The sequence below is a fragment of the Lethenteron reissneri genome, chromosome 30, assembly GCF_015708825.2.
Source record: "Lethenteron reissneri isolate LAM-NWPU_2019-01 chromosome 30, ASM1570882v1, whole genome shotgun sequence".
NCBI classification, from domain to species: Eukaryota; Metazoa; Chordata; class Hyperoartia; order Petromyzontiformes; family Petromyzontidae; genus Lethenteron; species Lethenteron reissneri.
In genome coordinates, this window is record NC_083808.1 from 3,859,308 (window position 1) to 3,874,952 (window position 15,645).

Consider the following 15,645-nt stretch of genomic DNA (forward strand, 5'->3'; position numbering starts at 1 on the left):
TTTGTTTGCATTATGGCTGCAGGTATTGTGGTCTATGCAAACATGATTCCTCGTAAAAAAAGGTGTCAGTTTTGTTGCCAGATTAAAGGGTAAAAACCCAATTATCATATGTTTTACTGGCAAATGAGGTTCCAATGGAGCCTTGCTATTGTTAATATAACTGGCCTTGCGTTCAGGTGTCGAGTTCACATTTATCTCTCCTCGACTGTCACGCGCTAATCCAGCTATGATTAGAAGTGCCTCAATGGATTAAACGGCCATTATTATGACGAAGGGTGACGTAGGAGTGTCCAGGGAGGACAGGGGTGGTGATGCGACGGTTAGCGGCACTCCACTGGGGGTTGAACCCGGTGACCGAGTTCAATTTCTGGCCACGGCGAACGCCAGTGACGAGTGAAATTCGAACTGATCCTGAGCAGCTCCTCGCCAACTCGCACTGACTAGCCAGCGTTATAAGTTGAAATTATAATCATTACAAGTAGTAGGGATGATTACTTTTGTTTATCCAGGGAAGCTTCACTGAGTCCCAAGAATATTTTTTTCTGGAGTATCCAGTTTTAAGCTCTCCCGCAGCGAGCGAGACGATTGCGACATGTGTGTGTGTGTGTGTGGTTTTTTTTCTCCCAAATTGAGTAATTTAGCGGATAATCTTTTCAAATTTGGCAAAAAAAAACTATTTGAGCAGCCTTCATCCAGCAGCGGTTTGACAAAGGGCCGCTAATGAATTGTCGCTTCGCTCAGCGGTCGCCAAATATGCTGACGTCGGTACAATTCGTACAAAGCGAGGCCCTCGCTGTCTCGGGCAAATTGCAGGAATTGTTCGTGCAAGGTCTTGGGCATTTGCTTTTTGCCCATTGTTAGTACGGAATAATTAGCCAATGATTGAAATGTGATTAGGTATTTTAGGTACAAAAAACATCCATTCATTATTATGTTATTTGCATAGCCATGTTCTCAGCAACACAGCACTCGGATGCAGAAAGAGAATAAACAAAATGTAATAGTTTTTTATCTATAATAAAAAAAACGTACATTTGTATTGATTTGCAAATTTTCATTCAAATTGTGCTGTCAGCATTAAACCCTCACAGAGCAGTGCAACGCTGCATGGTAGAGAATGACCTGCGGAAGCAGATTTCACAGAACTACTTCTGAGCAGCCGTACGCTCCTGCATCTAGGATCTCCGCCTTCCCCAATCCACGCTGACCGGCCTAGTGAAGGATGCTCAACAAAACCCCACGACCCTCACGGTATCGAGGATACCCTCATCCCCACAGTGGACCGACGAAAGTGTTTGCACACCTGCAAGTTGCTGCTACGTCTTGTATTCAGGGATGCTCAGGTGGTGTTCATAATGGGGAGGGGAACGTGGATTTTTGTGTACGAGGGCTTTGGTCAAAAGAGAAATGCGAGTGTCCACTGCTGGATCGGAGCAAGCGTACCACATGGCTTGTGTGTCGGACAGAAAGCAACTTAGTTCCCAATGTCACATGCTGCGTCTCTTCACAGGGAAAAACGTTGATTTTGTCACACACAAAAAAAAGTATTTCTCAGCTACTGCGACGTATTTAGTTGTTGTTGTTATCTTATTTCTCATTTAAGGACGGCAAGTCCATTACTGGATTCACACACAGCGCATCGTCTAATTGATATGCATTTAGGGCATGCGTGTGGCAAGTTGAGATTGCCAAGCCTATCAGAGGTGTTTGCCGCTAACGAGCAAACACCAGCCAAAGCTGTCTGAAGTGCAAATGATCACCCAAGGATTCATAGTTTGTGATTGAGTGCAGCATTGTGTAAGGTAGCTCCATTTGCAGGAATAACAGGTGCTCTCCCTTTGTAAACCCGAAGCGCGTTCCTATTTTCAGTTATGTAAGATTCAGTGTGGAGGGGTACAGTGTGAGTACTACCACATCGTCCAAGATGTCTGGCCGGTGTGGACGATTTAGACCAGCGGTCGGGAACCTATGGCTCGCGAGCCATATATGGCTCTTCCAGTGACGGCATATGGCTCCCAGACAATTTTGAGTTGAAAAAAAATAAAAAAAATAAACAAATCAGTTTGGAACTGATTTTAAAATACTTGTGATATTGTTTAATAATAGTGTGTCATTTTAAAGTAAACAAAAATTAGTTTTGAAGATAAATTTCACGGGTCACGCCTGCATGAAGCTCAACCTCACCACGTACGAACCAGACTACAAGGCCATCAGCAAAACCATGCAGCACCAGAAGTCGCATTAAAAGTAAGACATATTTAATTTATTATACGTTAAAAATACTATATGGCTCTCAATGAAATATATTTAGAAATATTTGGCTTTTATGGCTCTCCCAGTCAAAAAGGTTCCCGACCCCTGATTTAGACGAAGTACCCTCTCACGGGGCTGTCTGCAGCTCTCTGCAGCGGAGGTTTCGTCAGTAGTGGCTTGAAGCAAGCAATTGCAAGGCTCCAACTTTACCTTTACCGTTTGCCGAGAAGGTCTTTGTCATTGGAATTGCACGCATTAATGAAATTGCACAGCCGTCCCCGGACACGTGAGTGCGGACTGCCCTGCAAAGATTTCCAAGCTTGTATCACATTATACCGACAATGCAACCAAAAGTTACACTGTGGACAAAATATCATTAAAAAAATCTACTTGAAAATATATCGTCCTCATATATATATCATCATCCACATTTTTTTTGTACTACTTTTCCGTGCATAATTGTAGTTGCGTCGGTTCAACACAAGTGTAGTGACTTACTCGGAGACGCTAAGACTTTGAGGCACTTCTTCTATTCAACTGAGCACCCTTTACACAACACACACCCTACGCTGGGAGACACTCTTCTGTCGCCCGCTTACACACAACTCTACGTGCTTTGCTATCCTATACACAACACGAGCCGTCCAACACCGACGGTGCTGAACCGAGACAGAAAACTACCATCTAGCAGTGCAATATCGAATGAAGACGACAGCGACGATCTTCAACAGCACGACGTGGATCCCACTCCAAACGACAGCCCCGAGCTCTCACTCAGGGCCCCCTTTTATGCTCCCAGCGTGGCCTGGCTCCGCCCCGGCCACGCCCCCTTTCTAGAACCTACCAGCGGGTTCTCGGGCTTCCCCCACGTGTCCCTTCTGTAACATTTCCCCCAGATATCCCCTCTGGTGTATCACGTGACCTGCTGACGTCAGGGCTGCTGTAAGCTGCAGATCCCCTTCCCCGCCAGCAGCCAGCACTATGCTGCTACATTACTTAGTCTATGCCACTACACAAGTGTAAAGAAGCTCCTTCGAGACGTCCATTTTGTGTAAGTAGAATCTTTATTTCTAAGGGGCCGTCCATAAATGACGTCACGCACCTGGGAGGGGGGGGCGGGGTCAGACATTTGTGACGATGTGTGACGAGGGGGGGTTGAGAAATGTGACGTCACATCAAAATGCGCAACTTTGAATAAATATAGACAACACTTAATTAAATATACGTTTTAATAAATGTTTTCTCCTACATCATCAGAGTGCAGCGCCACATTAAATACGCACTACAATGACAATAGTTTAAAGCGATTTGAAGCATGGTTTATTTTTTTGTAACGTCATATTTGAGGGAGGGGGGGGGGCTGACTTTTTGTGACGTCGTGTGACGAAGGGAGGAGGGAGTCAAAAATCGTCCAAAATCGCGTGACGTCATTTATGGACGGCCCCTAAGGTCAACGAGGTTGGCTCTTCAGTTCAGCGCCGTCAACGTCAGACGGTTATCGTTGTGTTGTAGGCTAGCAACCAGTGTAGAGTTGCGTTAAAACGAGAGACAGAGCGTTGTGTTACAGCAGAGAGCGTGTTACAGCAGAGAGCGTGTAACAGTGTGCTCGGTGTTTAATTAAAGAATTGCCTCCAAGAAGTCATGTCTCCAAGTCAGTCACTACACAAGCAAACTCTGGACCGGTTTTGACGCACCGTGTCTCGTCAGTGGCAAAGTTCAGACTTAATTCTAGATTTGAAGCTTTCGTATTCACAGCTATCGTGCTGTGACTGTTCCACCTGAAGACGGAAGATTGTGTTGCTTCCGAAACGTCGTGATTTTTATTTTATTTTTATTTTACTTTTATTAATTTTAATCTTTTTACCTACGTGACTTTACCGAAAAAAACCTAAGAATAAGTTCAGACTTGCTTGAATCAGTGCCGGTGAGCTGCCAGATGTTATTGACAAGGATGAGCTCTTTAAGACACGGGCCCGAATATATAACACGAAATTATCATGAAAGTCATTGTGGAGATCAACAAGTAACAAAATAAATAAGCGGGCAATATATCGCCGTCATATATTTGTCCCTGCACGTATTATTTGTATTGTTGAAATTGAGTTAAAAATAAATGTTCACTCGAGTTTATCCTATCCACATGGTGCCGGTGGTGGCTTTGATGTTGACAAAATAAATCCTGAGCCTAAAGCTTCTCAACTTTGATATTAAAGAGAGTGGCTGCTATTGATTGTATTGTTTTAAAGCCCCTATATAAGTGTTTGCTAATCGGTTTGCCTGTCTGGGCCGCGGAGAGCTGTTATTCTGACCGTCAATTCAGCAGGAATGATTTTGCCACCGCGGCTGAAAGACGGTAACTCCACAGTAGTAGCGCTCGGCAAAAGAAAATCAAGCAAATGATTAGGTTTCCCTAAGTAGCTCAAGGGGCCCCAGATTCGTGAGAAAAAATCAGTGGAATCGAATATCAGCTCAATCCTAATCAACATAACAAGCTCACGAATGCACGATGTCAATTAACCTGCCTCATTTATATATAATCTACATCTCTCTTTAATCTCACTACATTTTATATTTATGTTTAAATTTCGATTTAAAGCTGTCGTGACTGCAGGGATTCATCTTCTTGGTTCTTTCAGTAAAGTCAAGTAGAATGGAAATAATAAAATAATAAAAATAAAACATAATAAAATACATTTGCTTCACTCCACTACATCGCTATCTTGTCTAAATCTCTTCTGCCATCTGACTAGCGATATTGTTTTTAAATATCAAAGGAGGCCTACCAAATTAATTTCTGCTCAGGGCACCCCTAACGTCGCTGTCAGTCTGCCTTGCAATGATGGGGTTAGGTGGCGCTGGGAGACTCGGGCCGAGTGGGAAAAGCTTTTATTGTTACTGGAAGAAAAAAAAGTTTAAATCCGTGGAAGTGAAATTCTATTGCAATGTAATTAAATCACCATGCGTCGCGAAACATCGGAAACATTTTTTCCGCCCGAATGTTTTCCCGTCCTTTGAGCAGGTACCGTGTCCCATGTGGCACGCGGCCAGAAAACCAGCCAACCTTTTACTGGCTAACGTAGCTCTCACAAAATAGGCAACTAATTAAGTCCGAGTTCAAGACAACATCATTTTCACTCTACCTCTCTGACCTCTCTATTTATGTGCAATGAAAAAGGGCCATTGCCCGAAAACATCACCTATTATATATATATTTTTTAATTCAGGCCACGTACTTTTTCCTTTTCTATGGGATTGTACACCACTGCCAATGCAATATAACCAAATAATTTGATTCAATTATCAGTGAAGGCACTTTAACCCAGTAAGATGATTTAACCGACTCGGAAAATTGAAGGGAGATTTTAACGTTAACAATTGTATTGTAATTATAAATTGTCTTGCTGTGACCGAGTGTGATTACCTGGAAATCAAATCACCGATTGAAGTGCTTCATCATCGTAACGGTTAGCAATAGAGCGGCGCGCGCAACATTCCACTGTGACGAACGAATCTCACAGGCGCGCAAAGGTTGATATTAATGTTTTTAAATAGATTTTTTGCAATTGCATTTTTTTTCTGCTGTCCAATTTTTTCTGTGCATGTCCCCCCCCCCCCTATCCGTGTTTTTGTGCGCAGGGGTCCGTGACAGCGATTTGCAGCGTGAGCTCCCCTCGTCTCTGACCATCATTACGAACTCAAGTTCCCACAACCAACACATCTTCGTCTCCCGCTAATTGTCCTTGTCTCTCCCGCTAATTATCCCCGTCCCGAAAGCCAACAATTAGATATTTTGGACAAAGAGACTGCGAAGACCGCTCTCAAAAACAACAACCCCCCCCGCAGACACACAATCACCCCGTTCTTTAAATATGCAAGACGTTCACAGTCGCTGCAAGTCCAAATTATTATAATTTAATGCTGGAATGTAAGAGCGACGCTATGCGATAAATAAATAAATATTGGATGTTTAAAAAAACGCTTTATTGGCATAACAAAAATCCGAGGAAAGTTTGTAGAATTATTCTGATGAAATAACTTTGACGAGCGTTGACGTGCCCTAAATTTTCAGCGCCGGTCCCTTTTGAAAATAAACTTGGAAGAAATCATTTCGTTTCTTTTTCCTTATTTTTTTCCTCTCGCCACCCTGCGACTAAACACATCCGAGTTCCTTTGAAGAGCGCGAGAGGCAATAAAGAGGCTTAACCATGAATTTCCTGAGAAGACGTCTATCCGACAGCAATTTCATGGCCAACCTGCCCAACGGCTACATGATGGACCTGCAGAGGCCAGACCCGCCACAGGCCCCGCCTCCCTCCGTGTCACCATCGGGGGGCCCGGCACAGCCAGGTGGCGGTGGCGGCAGCGGCGGCGGTGGCGGTAGCGGCGGCGGTGGCACCACCGGGGCCGGAGTGGGCCCTGCTGGATCTGCCGCTGCCACTTCAGGCGCGGCGCCCCCAGCGGCGTCAGTGTCGCCCGCGGCGCAGTCGCCCGCCACGCCGCAGCCAGGAGAGCAGCGCCGCCTGTCCCAGTCGTCCGGAGGTGAGATGAGATCCGACGCCGACGACGGTGCCGGGTATATCGATTGCAGTCGGCTATCGATTTGTCCAGAGTAAATGTGGCAGGTGGTGGCGGTGGGTGGGGGGGGGGCAAACAAAAACGCTGCTCGCAGACTACCAGTTTATAATGCCCTGGTGGACGATACAAGTCACATTTCAATAGCTTGGGCGTGAGGCTTTATTGGGACGAGATGAAAGAAAAATCCGAGGAAGTATTTGTGGAATTATTCTGGTGAAAGAACTTTCACGGCAGGCAACATGCCCTACATAATCAGCGCCGTTCTCTTTGAAAACCAGCGAGCTGGCCACGAGTTTTGTTTGTATGTTGAAATTATTTCGCACCGTACGCCGGAGCCAACCGTGCTAATTCGGAGTTTTATATATCGGTGCCAATTAACTGACACAGCTCGTGCCGATCTCAGCCTTTGCCTTGCTGTCAAAATTTGATGAGGGCCAAAAAAATGGTCTCTTTGTCCCATTGTGGCATATTTTATGCTGCTCGTTTGCGTTTTCTCAAAATTCAAACGTGGAATTCGCCACAAGTACGTGTGGTTAATGCAGATGTAATGCCTTGCAAACCAAGTATATATTTGTTGTGTGAACATCGTAACACCTCCTGTTGTATTGCCCACAAGCTGGACAGCCAGCATGCCCACAGCATCTTACACACACACAGCGCTAAGTTCGTCAACCAATAATATAGAGGTATGATGCTTTCACCTTACCACAATAATAATAACAACAAAACAAAAGATTACAGAGTAGGTTTTTGTTTCTTTCTCACTGACAGATGGGCGACTCGTGGCTGTAATCATCTCGGTTGCCAGCAGCCTCTTATCTCCGCGCCTGCAGCCCCACCCCCCCTACCCCCCCACCGCTGGCATTTTTTTGGCACCACATTGGTTTTTTTTATTGTTTTGACCACTCGCCCCGAAATTTTAGACCTCAACATCGGCGGCATCTATCTTCCAAAACGCCAATAATGGGCATCAGTAAATGGAGGAGGGCCCCCCGCTGAGCGCTGGGCTGCCAACACACTTCCCGGCTCTAGGTGCCGTTTCTCTCACGGGAAGGCCCCACGCTCGAAGCGCAGAGCTCCACGCGCATTGTCGCCAACTGCCGTTGGCGGTGATGCGGTGGAGGTGGAGGGGGGCAAGGAGGGGCTATGGCGAGGGAGCGGGGCTATTCACCCCCTAGACCAGGGGTCGGCAACATGCGGCTCTTTACGGGCTGCTTCTTGACGATATGTAAGTATGTACAGTATGTACTCAGATGCATTGCGGCTCTTGAAATACTGAATTTTGTACCGAATTGGAAAGAAATGGCTCTTCTTGTTATTTTGGTTGCCGACCCCTGCCCTAGACAGACTGGTGGGAGCGGGGCATATAACAGATTGTGCCACTCCTCACTCAAAATACCTTTGGGACAGGGATCAGGAATAAGTAAAAAAATAACGTTGTCAACTCTCTAGGTTTTGTGACCTTGCTGCGCTGTATGCGTTCCATGTCTCCCGCAGGAAATTTGAATTTAATGTGCACGTTGTTAAATGTAAATGAGACTTGCACTAACACATTACTGAGTATTACCAATTCAAAGAGGTGGATGTTCTCTCACCTCTCCCAAGACATCTGGCTAGTGGAGCGGCTCCCTAGAGCTTCCTTCTCAGCAAGCAAAGCCTCGATTTCTCCATTGCCCTTGCCAGACCAATCTTAATGGCGCCATGGCCTGCAGCGCAGGATGATCAGCAGAAGTAACTCGGCCGACTGGAAACCTGAAGTCATCCCAGTCGGACTCGAGATTTGTCAGTCACCATGTTCACTGCAGTCTGCCTCGAGGAGGTTGCCTTTCCGCCGCTCGCTGAGCCCCTTGGCATCATCGCGATGAACAATATTCTGGTGCAAAGAGGAGTCATCAACTCGCTCCGTGTCCCCCGTAACGTCCCACTGTTGAGCGACTCAACTTGTGCAGCAATGCGTCAAGATCTTCTCGGCTCAAGGGAGGGGGGGTAGTCTTCTTGGCAAAGGTGTTAACTCAGCCGGGACAATTACATGCACAGCCATGCACGAATTCCCATCCCAGGCCACTAAATGAGCGGCTGTACAAGCTGCTACGCACGCCATAGAGCATTTAATAGTGTAGAGGGAGATTGTCCCGAGCCCGCTCTGCCAGAGACAACACTTTTCCCCGACACACCACAGCAAGCGAGCAGAAAGTTCCACGAGCGAATCTGATTTGAGCAAAGGTCTTATTGCTTTGAAGGATTTTAAGTTGCCCCGCGTCCCCAAATCTGGTTTCGCACGCAGATGGACATTATTTCATGTCTGATATCATCCAGATTAACTGATGCTGGCATGGGATTATTTTATTTTTTTCCTTATCTTTGTGCAAGCACAGCAAAGATATATATTTTTTTAAATGCCAATAAAGAGGGGTGAAAGCGAATGGAACGGCTTCTCCCGAGGTGATGTCATTTACGAAGAGATTTTTTATTATTATTATATCGCGTAAATATAAATGTCATTAAACGGGCCACCACTCGACACAGCCAATTAGTAATGCTTATTACGTAAAGAAAACATGTCAATTAGTTACTACTTCAGCACACCGGTGTGTTGGAAAGTAAACCGACATTTTTAATTCGATTACGATGTTTCGCCGGTTATTACAACCAGCCTCATCAGGCGACAACCAGAATTATGGATAATCCTTCCACAATCTAAAATTACTGGGGTACCTAGAGATGGAGGGAAGGATGGGCCAGGGAGAAGAGGTGGCGTCCTGAGTGAGGAGCAGAAACGAGAGAGGGAGGTGCTGCTCGCTGAATGTGGAGGGGAAATTTGTTCCATTGCAAGGGGGTGATTTGCCCGTGGAATTTTAAATATGTAAATTATGAAATCGGACGTTGTAAAAACTCTTGTTTAAAGGCATAAACACACTTTTTTTGACGTAGCGAATCAACATAGTAGTCTCGTCTAGTGTTAGAACAGACTGACACTGAACATGTCACTGAAAACCCTTAATTTAGCTCCGTTAACGGCGGGTTTTAACTTGAAATAAATACAGACATTTTCAAGATGGCAGCTCCGATTTGATGGCGCAGAATCCATATTTTGGGTGCAGATCGATGTTGTGGATTGCACTTAGCGATCCAAACCATCTTAGACACGCCCCCTTTAACGTCCTAGTCTCATATGTGAACAAAGGCACGTCCACTTCGAAGTGCCCGCTTTTATGTCTTGTCCGCTTTTATCGTATGACAATGAGGTTAACAATGGCTCCCCGGTTCAATCCGCGGGCGGGAGGGCAGGAGAGGGGAGGCTGGGGGAGACTCATTTGACTCTTGACTTGCTCGACTACTGTTTTGCTTGAATTCCTGTTCATTGTCTGGAGGTAATTATCGACCTTTAGTGATTCCACTCCTCGGCTTGTGTTGAGTCCTCCCGGTCCAGGCGTTCCTCCTTAAACGTTTCTAGTTTATTGGCCGTGAACTTCTCAACCCCACTCAGGCATCTAGTTTAAGGCGAGTGATGTAGGAACTTATCCTGGGCCCCCCTCCGCATGGACCAGCTCATTGCAGCCCAGTGATGCTCAACAAACACAACGCTTGAAGGCCTTCATCCAGCAGTTGATTGACAAGGGGCTGAACACTATGTTATCGATTTATTTACTTCATCTCGCTCAACCAACTAGTATGGCATCCTGTGATTGCCGGACGCAAGGCACATGTCTGTATTTCAATGAAAAAAAAACTGAGGGTCGGAGGAAATTGCAGAGATGGAGCCAACAGCGGCACTTGAGTGCTGGAATTGAAATTGTCACGATGGCAGCTGTGGCAATGTTTCTGTGGCGGCGCGTCCCATGACTGGATGTAGCCCACCACGCTAATCAGTGCTGGATGAAGCTAGTGCGGTGCCTGTAGCATAATGTTATGAAGGGGCCCTAAATAAAAAAAAAACTCACGTAAATATTTAAACACACATTTTTTTTATTTGCATAGTAAATTATTGTAGTTTTCATTTTGCTCTACAGCTAGATAATACGACAAACATTAAACACACCAATCGTTCATAAAAGTTGAAGGCAGTATATAGTAATAGAGCAAGTGCAGAATCACTGAACCGGAATTGATAGCTTTAAAGCTTTAAAGCATTTAGCTCTGGGCTCTTGAAAGTGCGGGGCCCGTAGCATAAGCTACTTTTGCTACTGGGATAATCCGGCACTGGCGCTAATCGGGGGTGCGGGGGAATGACAACAACCAAAACAGAGAAAGCAGTTCTAAAGAAATAAGTTGTCAATCTAGATTTAAAAGTGCATTGCTCCAGTGGCTTCCTAATATTGGAAAAAAGAGCATTCCAGACGGCCGCAGAGGCGCATCTCAAAGTGCTGCGCGATGCCGTGACCATCTTTGTTCGACGACCAGCCAATAGCCGCTGCGAGTTCGCGTTATGGTTTGTTATCCTTGACGAAATCAGCAAAATATTGTGGTTCATTTGCGGCAAGCACTTTGCGTGTAATGTGCGCGACCTCTTGTCGTATTCGTTGTGCATGTACATGGACCACGTGCGCGTGTCCGTGATGGGCTGCCCGCGTGCAGGTGGCGAGGCGAAGGCGGGTGGGGGCATCACGAGTGGAGCCAGCGGATTCCTAAGCTCCCTGTCCAACGCCGTGCGGCAGACGACGGCGGCAGCGGCGGGGCTGGTGGAGCAGACGGCCGGCAGCGTCTCCGGCAGTGCGGGGCGCAAGTCCAAGGTGCTGCTCGTGATCGACGACCAGCAGACCGACTGGTGAGTCCCTCCCTGCTCTCCCTCGCTCGCTCGCTCGCTCTCTCGCTTCTCTTCCTCGTGGTCCACCCTTTTTCTTCTTCTGTCGTATGGCTGATGTTGATGCAGAGCAATAATCTTACAATTTGACATTCGGGTGGTCAAGCCAGATAGCCACGTCAGGAGCAGCGGAGTGTGTCGCCGTGACGCGTTTTTCATATTTGTGGATCGAGCGTTGCGTCGGTATATGTCGTATGGTACGTCTTGGATGACGACAGTCACACACTGGAGTGTTTTCAATATTCCACTTGTGCATCGGGTATCCGCATCTGCCATGGTTTGTGCGGATGCGGTTTAGGGTGAACCATGGACTTCGTTGAAGATCAAACCTAATGATCTCCTGCGTTGGGTCTTTCACAATGATCCTCCAACTGAATATCCAAACATCCCGAATAAGCACCTTATTGAGGATCCCAATACTACCACCACCACTACCACCCAGACCCTAGGAAGTCCACTGCCCCCCACCTCTACCCCACACAAGCAGTGGGCTGCATCAGATCGTATCCAAGTCATTGGAGATGGTGCCCGTGAGCAGCACGTGGAGGTCCGAGTGGTTTTTTGGGCCATTTTGGGCCATCCTGGACCGAGTACTGAGACATCGTTGCCAAGTCGGCCGAGTGAGAGAGAGAGGGCTTAGGCTGAGAAGTGTTTCAATCCCTTGGGCTTAGAAATGTAAGTCAGGCTCTCACTCGTGGCACTGCACTGTGGCACAGGGCCAATGGCATGTACCGATTAATAGGTTGCATGGTGGACGCCCAGCCAAGCACTCACTGTTCAGGCTCAGTCCTCTTTCGCTTGTCGAGATCTGATATAGCTAGGGCAAATTCCAGGTGGCGCATTCACAAAGGCAATGCATTTCATGCATTAGCAATTGATTGCTTGTGAATCGTGTTAAATTTAGGCAAATGGTCGGACCGAGTGAGCAAGACAAAACAGGAAAGAGAAAACAGACGAGACGGTGTGGACGAGAGAGATGGTACAGACGGGGCAGATGAGATGGACAGGACAAACGAGACGTACGGTGCGATTCTTGGGCATGTGCTCGATGGATTCTTTCATCGCAGGATCGCGAAAGATGGAAACGACTTGCAAAGGAGGCCTTCATCCAGCAGTGGATTTGACCGTGGCTGCTGATGATGATGATGATGACGGTGGTGGTGATGATGGTCCCTTATCGCGCGTGTATACAATGACAACGGTGACGAGGTGTCTGCTTGTATGCATGTACGTTGAACTTCTTTCGCACCGTGTGTAGCCAACCGTGATAATCAGAGGTGCGGTGGAAGGACAGCAAAAAGCAACACAAAAATCCGTCTTTTATTTGTTTCAATACTCCTCGTGGCAAAACGCAGCAGCGGCAGCTCTCCCCTTGTTGTTGTTCGAGCCGCTGCAACCACATGCGGTGACCACGTCACCAAGGGGACGATCGATGCTGTTGTAATTCACTGTTTCCAAAGTCGCGGGGGGAGGTGGGGCGGGGGGAGAATTGAGCTCGACCACGTGCAAGGTAGGGTGGCTGTGATCCCAGACCCAGGATTTTACTCGACCTGAACAGGTACCCGGCGCGTCCTCAGTCATCCCGCGGACTTGACCTTTCCGGCCTCGCGACCCGTGAAGCGGATTTCGTTCTCTCCCGAATTTCTTACCCCCCCCCCACCCCCCGGCAGTGCACGCGCACGCGCACATGCGCATGCACTTCATCAGTGTCATTCACCGATACAAATGTGCTCTGTGGAAAGATAAGATAGGGCGTGAGGCACGCGTAGACCTTAAAACACCCACTCGTGCGCGCGCATGAGGTCGACGTGGTCGAAAGTTATGTTACGGTGCGTAATTACAGCAGGGATCTTGCCCAAAATGTCGCCTATTCTGTATTCTGTTACATTTATGGGCGGAATGTTACGGACGAATGTATTGAGTTTCTTTTTGTTATTCGAATGATCCGTCTCAGTTTATTGTACCTCGGAAGCGACAGGCTTACAAGTTGACAACGGAGGTTGTTTGGCTATACTTCACCACGCTGGTCACGTGTGGCTTGGTGAAGGTGACGTCGGAGTCGATATCAATCGCCACTGACGGTCGTTGTCCATGGCCGGACTCACAGCGCAGCGCTTTAACCGCTGCGCCACCGCTCCACCACGCATCCGCTGAGTGTGTATTCGCGACCTGGCCACACTTGGTGGATCGACAAAGTAGTTTATCATCATCACGTGGACATTGATAGCAGCCAAATTACTCCGAAGGTACTGTACGTTGATTCTAAATGTGGAGGGGAAAACCGGTGGACCCGGAGAAAAATCCACACAGCTACGGGGAGAGAGACACGCAGACTCCAATTATACAGCAGGCGTCAGGGTCGGGATCGAACCCACGACCTCCTGCATACCAGGCGAGGGAGTTAACATCTCGCCACCGTGGCGCCCAATAATCATATATTTTGGTTTGTGGGGTTGTGGTTTCCTATTTCAACTGCACTGTCGGAGGGATGTCACGAAATGAGGCAATTCCTATTCGGACCTCTCAAAGATGGTTTCATGTTTACTGTTTTTTATATTGACTTAATGTTCTTCATATAAAACCGGTGAGATAACCATAAACCTCTGCCTTACTCGGGAGCCCTGTGGGATGTGGATGCAAGGGTGCAAGAAGCAGACGAAATTCATCCAAACAGCTTCATATGGTATGACTGTGAAAGTTAAAATAACACACTCTTACACATTTCTTGACATTATAACTTCAACTAAAAAAATCCAGCTCTAAGGATATAACCAAAACTATATGAATGTATTTGCCTGTCATGAATCGAACGTTTGTCTCGAAGCAGAGTTGGTGGAAAAGTGGAGTCTCAATTTTCTTATTAAAAGGTCACTTACGCGGTTGTCAGAAGTAGTCACGGGATATTTCCCTCCACAAGCAATTCTCTGCCACGAGGCAATACACCTGAATGAACATTTTAAATCGGCAATAAAACACCGGGTGGTAAAACTTATTATTAGTTTTCATACTCTGATACTGCCAAAAAAGGCCCCATGATGTAGCTGCTCACTCCGAGCTATACATGCTCTGATACGTGAATGTCTTCGTGCTGTTCGCCTTTTGGCGTTCTCTGGCCTGACACCGGTGAGACTAAGCCATAAAGAAAGCTGTCTCTGGTGTAGGCCGATCCGTTTCAAAGGCAATGACATATATTACCAGAGCATGTTTTGTTACATGTTCACCACAAGTAGGTGTGGTTTATGCAGACTTAATTCCTTGCAAAATATATCTCTATGGTGTTTGAACATCTTCACATCTGTTTTATTTCCAGAAAGGGTAAAACCTATTCTCATTTTTCATACTTTGAGAGTGGCAAAAAAGGCCCCATGATAGGTAATACACCGCTCTGCACGAGCTCCAGATAGATGATTTCTCTCACGACATGACGTCAATAACAAATTAGAACAGAATTGGATAACAGGCGACAATAAAAACAATGATTAAACAATTCACGGGGCTGTAGAGTAGATGACTTTGTATTTCGCAAAGGATGACTATGCACTTAAATTCTAACTCAATTAATTAGCAAACGATCTGCACTCCACGGGAAGGAAATCTGTTTAGGCTGCGTCTGCTGTTTGTAACTTTTTTTTTACGAATCATATTTAATATATATTAATAGTATTAATGCCGCGGGCTGATGTGGAGATGGCGCACATTAGCGAGCGTGAGTCATGTGTTGTGGCTGCGCGCTTTCCCCGGCAGATCTAATCACTGTTTGCCCTTCATAAACAAACAGGCAAACGGGGCATGTTCACATCCTACGATGATCACAGTAACGGCGCACCCTTCGAAAGGATACTCTTTGTGTGTCTCGTTGGACCCCCCTCATTGTGGCGTTGGACCCTCATTGTCTCGATGGACCCTCGCTTGGCTATGCAGCTGGGACGATCATTAAATTAAGTTTGAGTGATGGACTAAAAAAGAATAACTTGTGTGTGTCTGTGTGTCCTCGGGGAGTTTGCTCTTTATCCCAC

The 15,645-nt window shown here is 46.6% G+C and overlaps 1 protein-coding gene across 4 annotated transcripts in view; it reads left to right on the plus strand.

Moving 5' to 3' along the window:
• The window catches only part of LOC133349421 (synapsin-2-like), a 115,309-nt gene that overhangs the window by 44,681 nt on the left and 54,983 nt on the right, over positions 1–15,645 (plus strand). For all 4 annotated transcript variants that reach the window (XM_061562834.1, XM_061562835.1, XM_061562836.1 and 1 more), the window contains exons 2-3: positions 5,890–6,792; positions 11,404–11,593. In XM_061562834.1, the coding sequence (XP_061418818.1) occupies positions 6,459–6,792; positions 11,404–11,593 (524 nt within the window). In that variant the 5' untranslated portion in view covers positions 5,890–6,458. The remainder of the gene's footprint in view (positions 1–5,889; positions 6,793–11,403; positions 11,594–15,645) is intronic.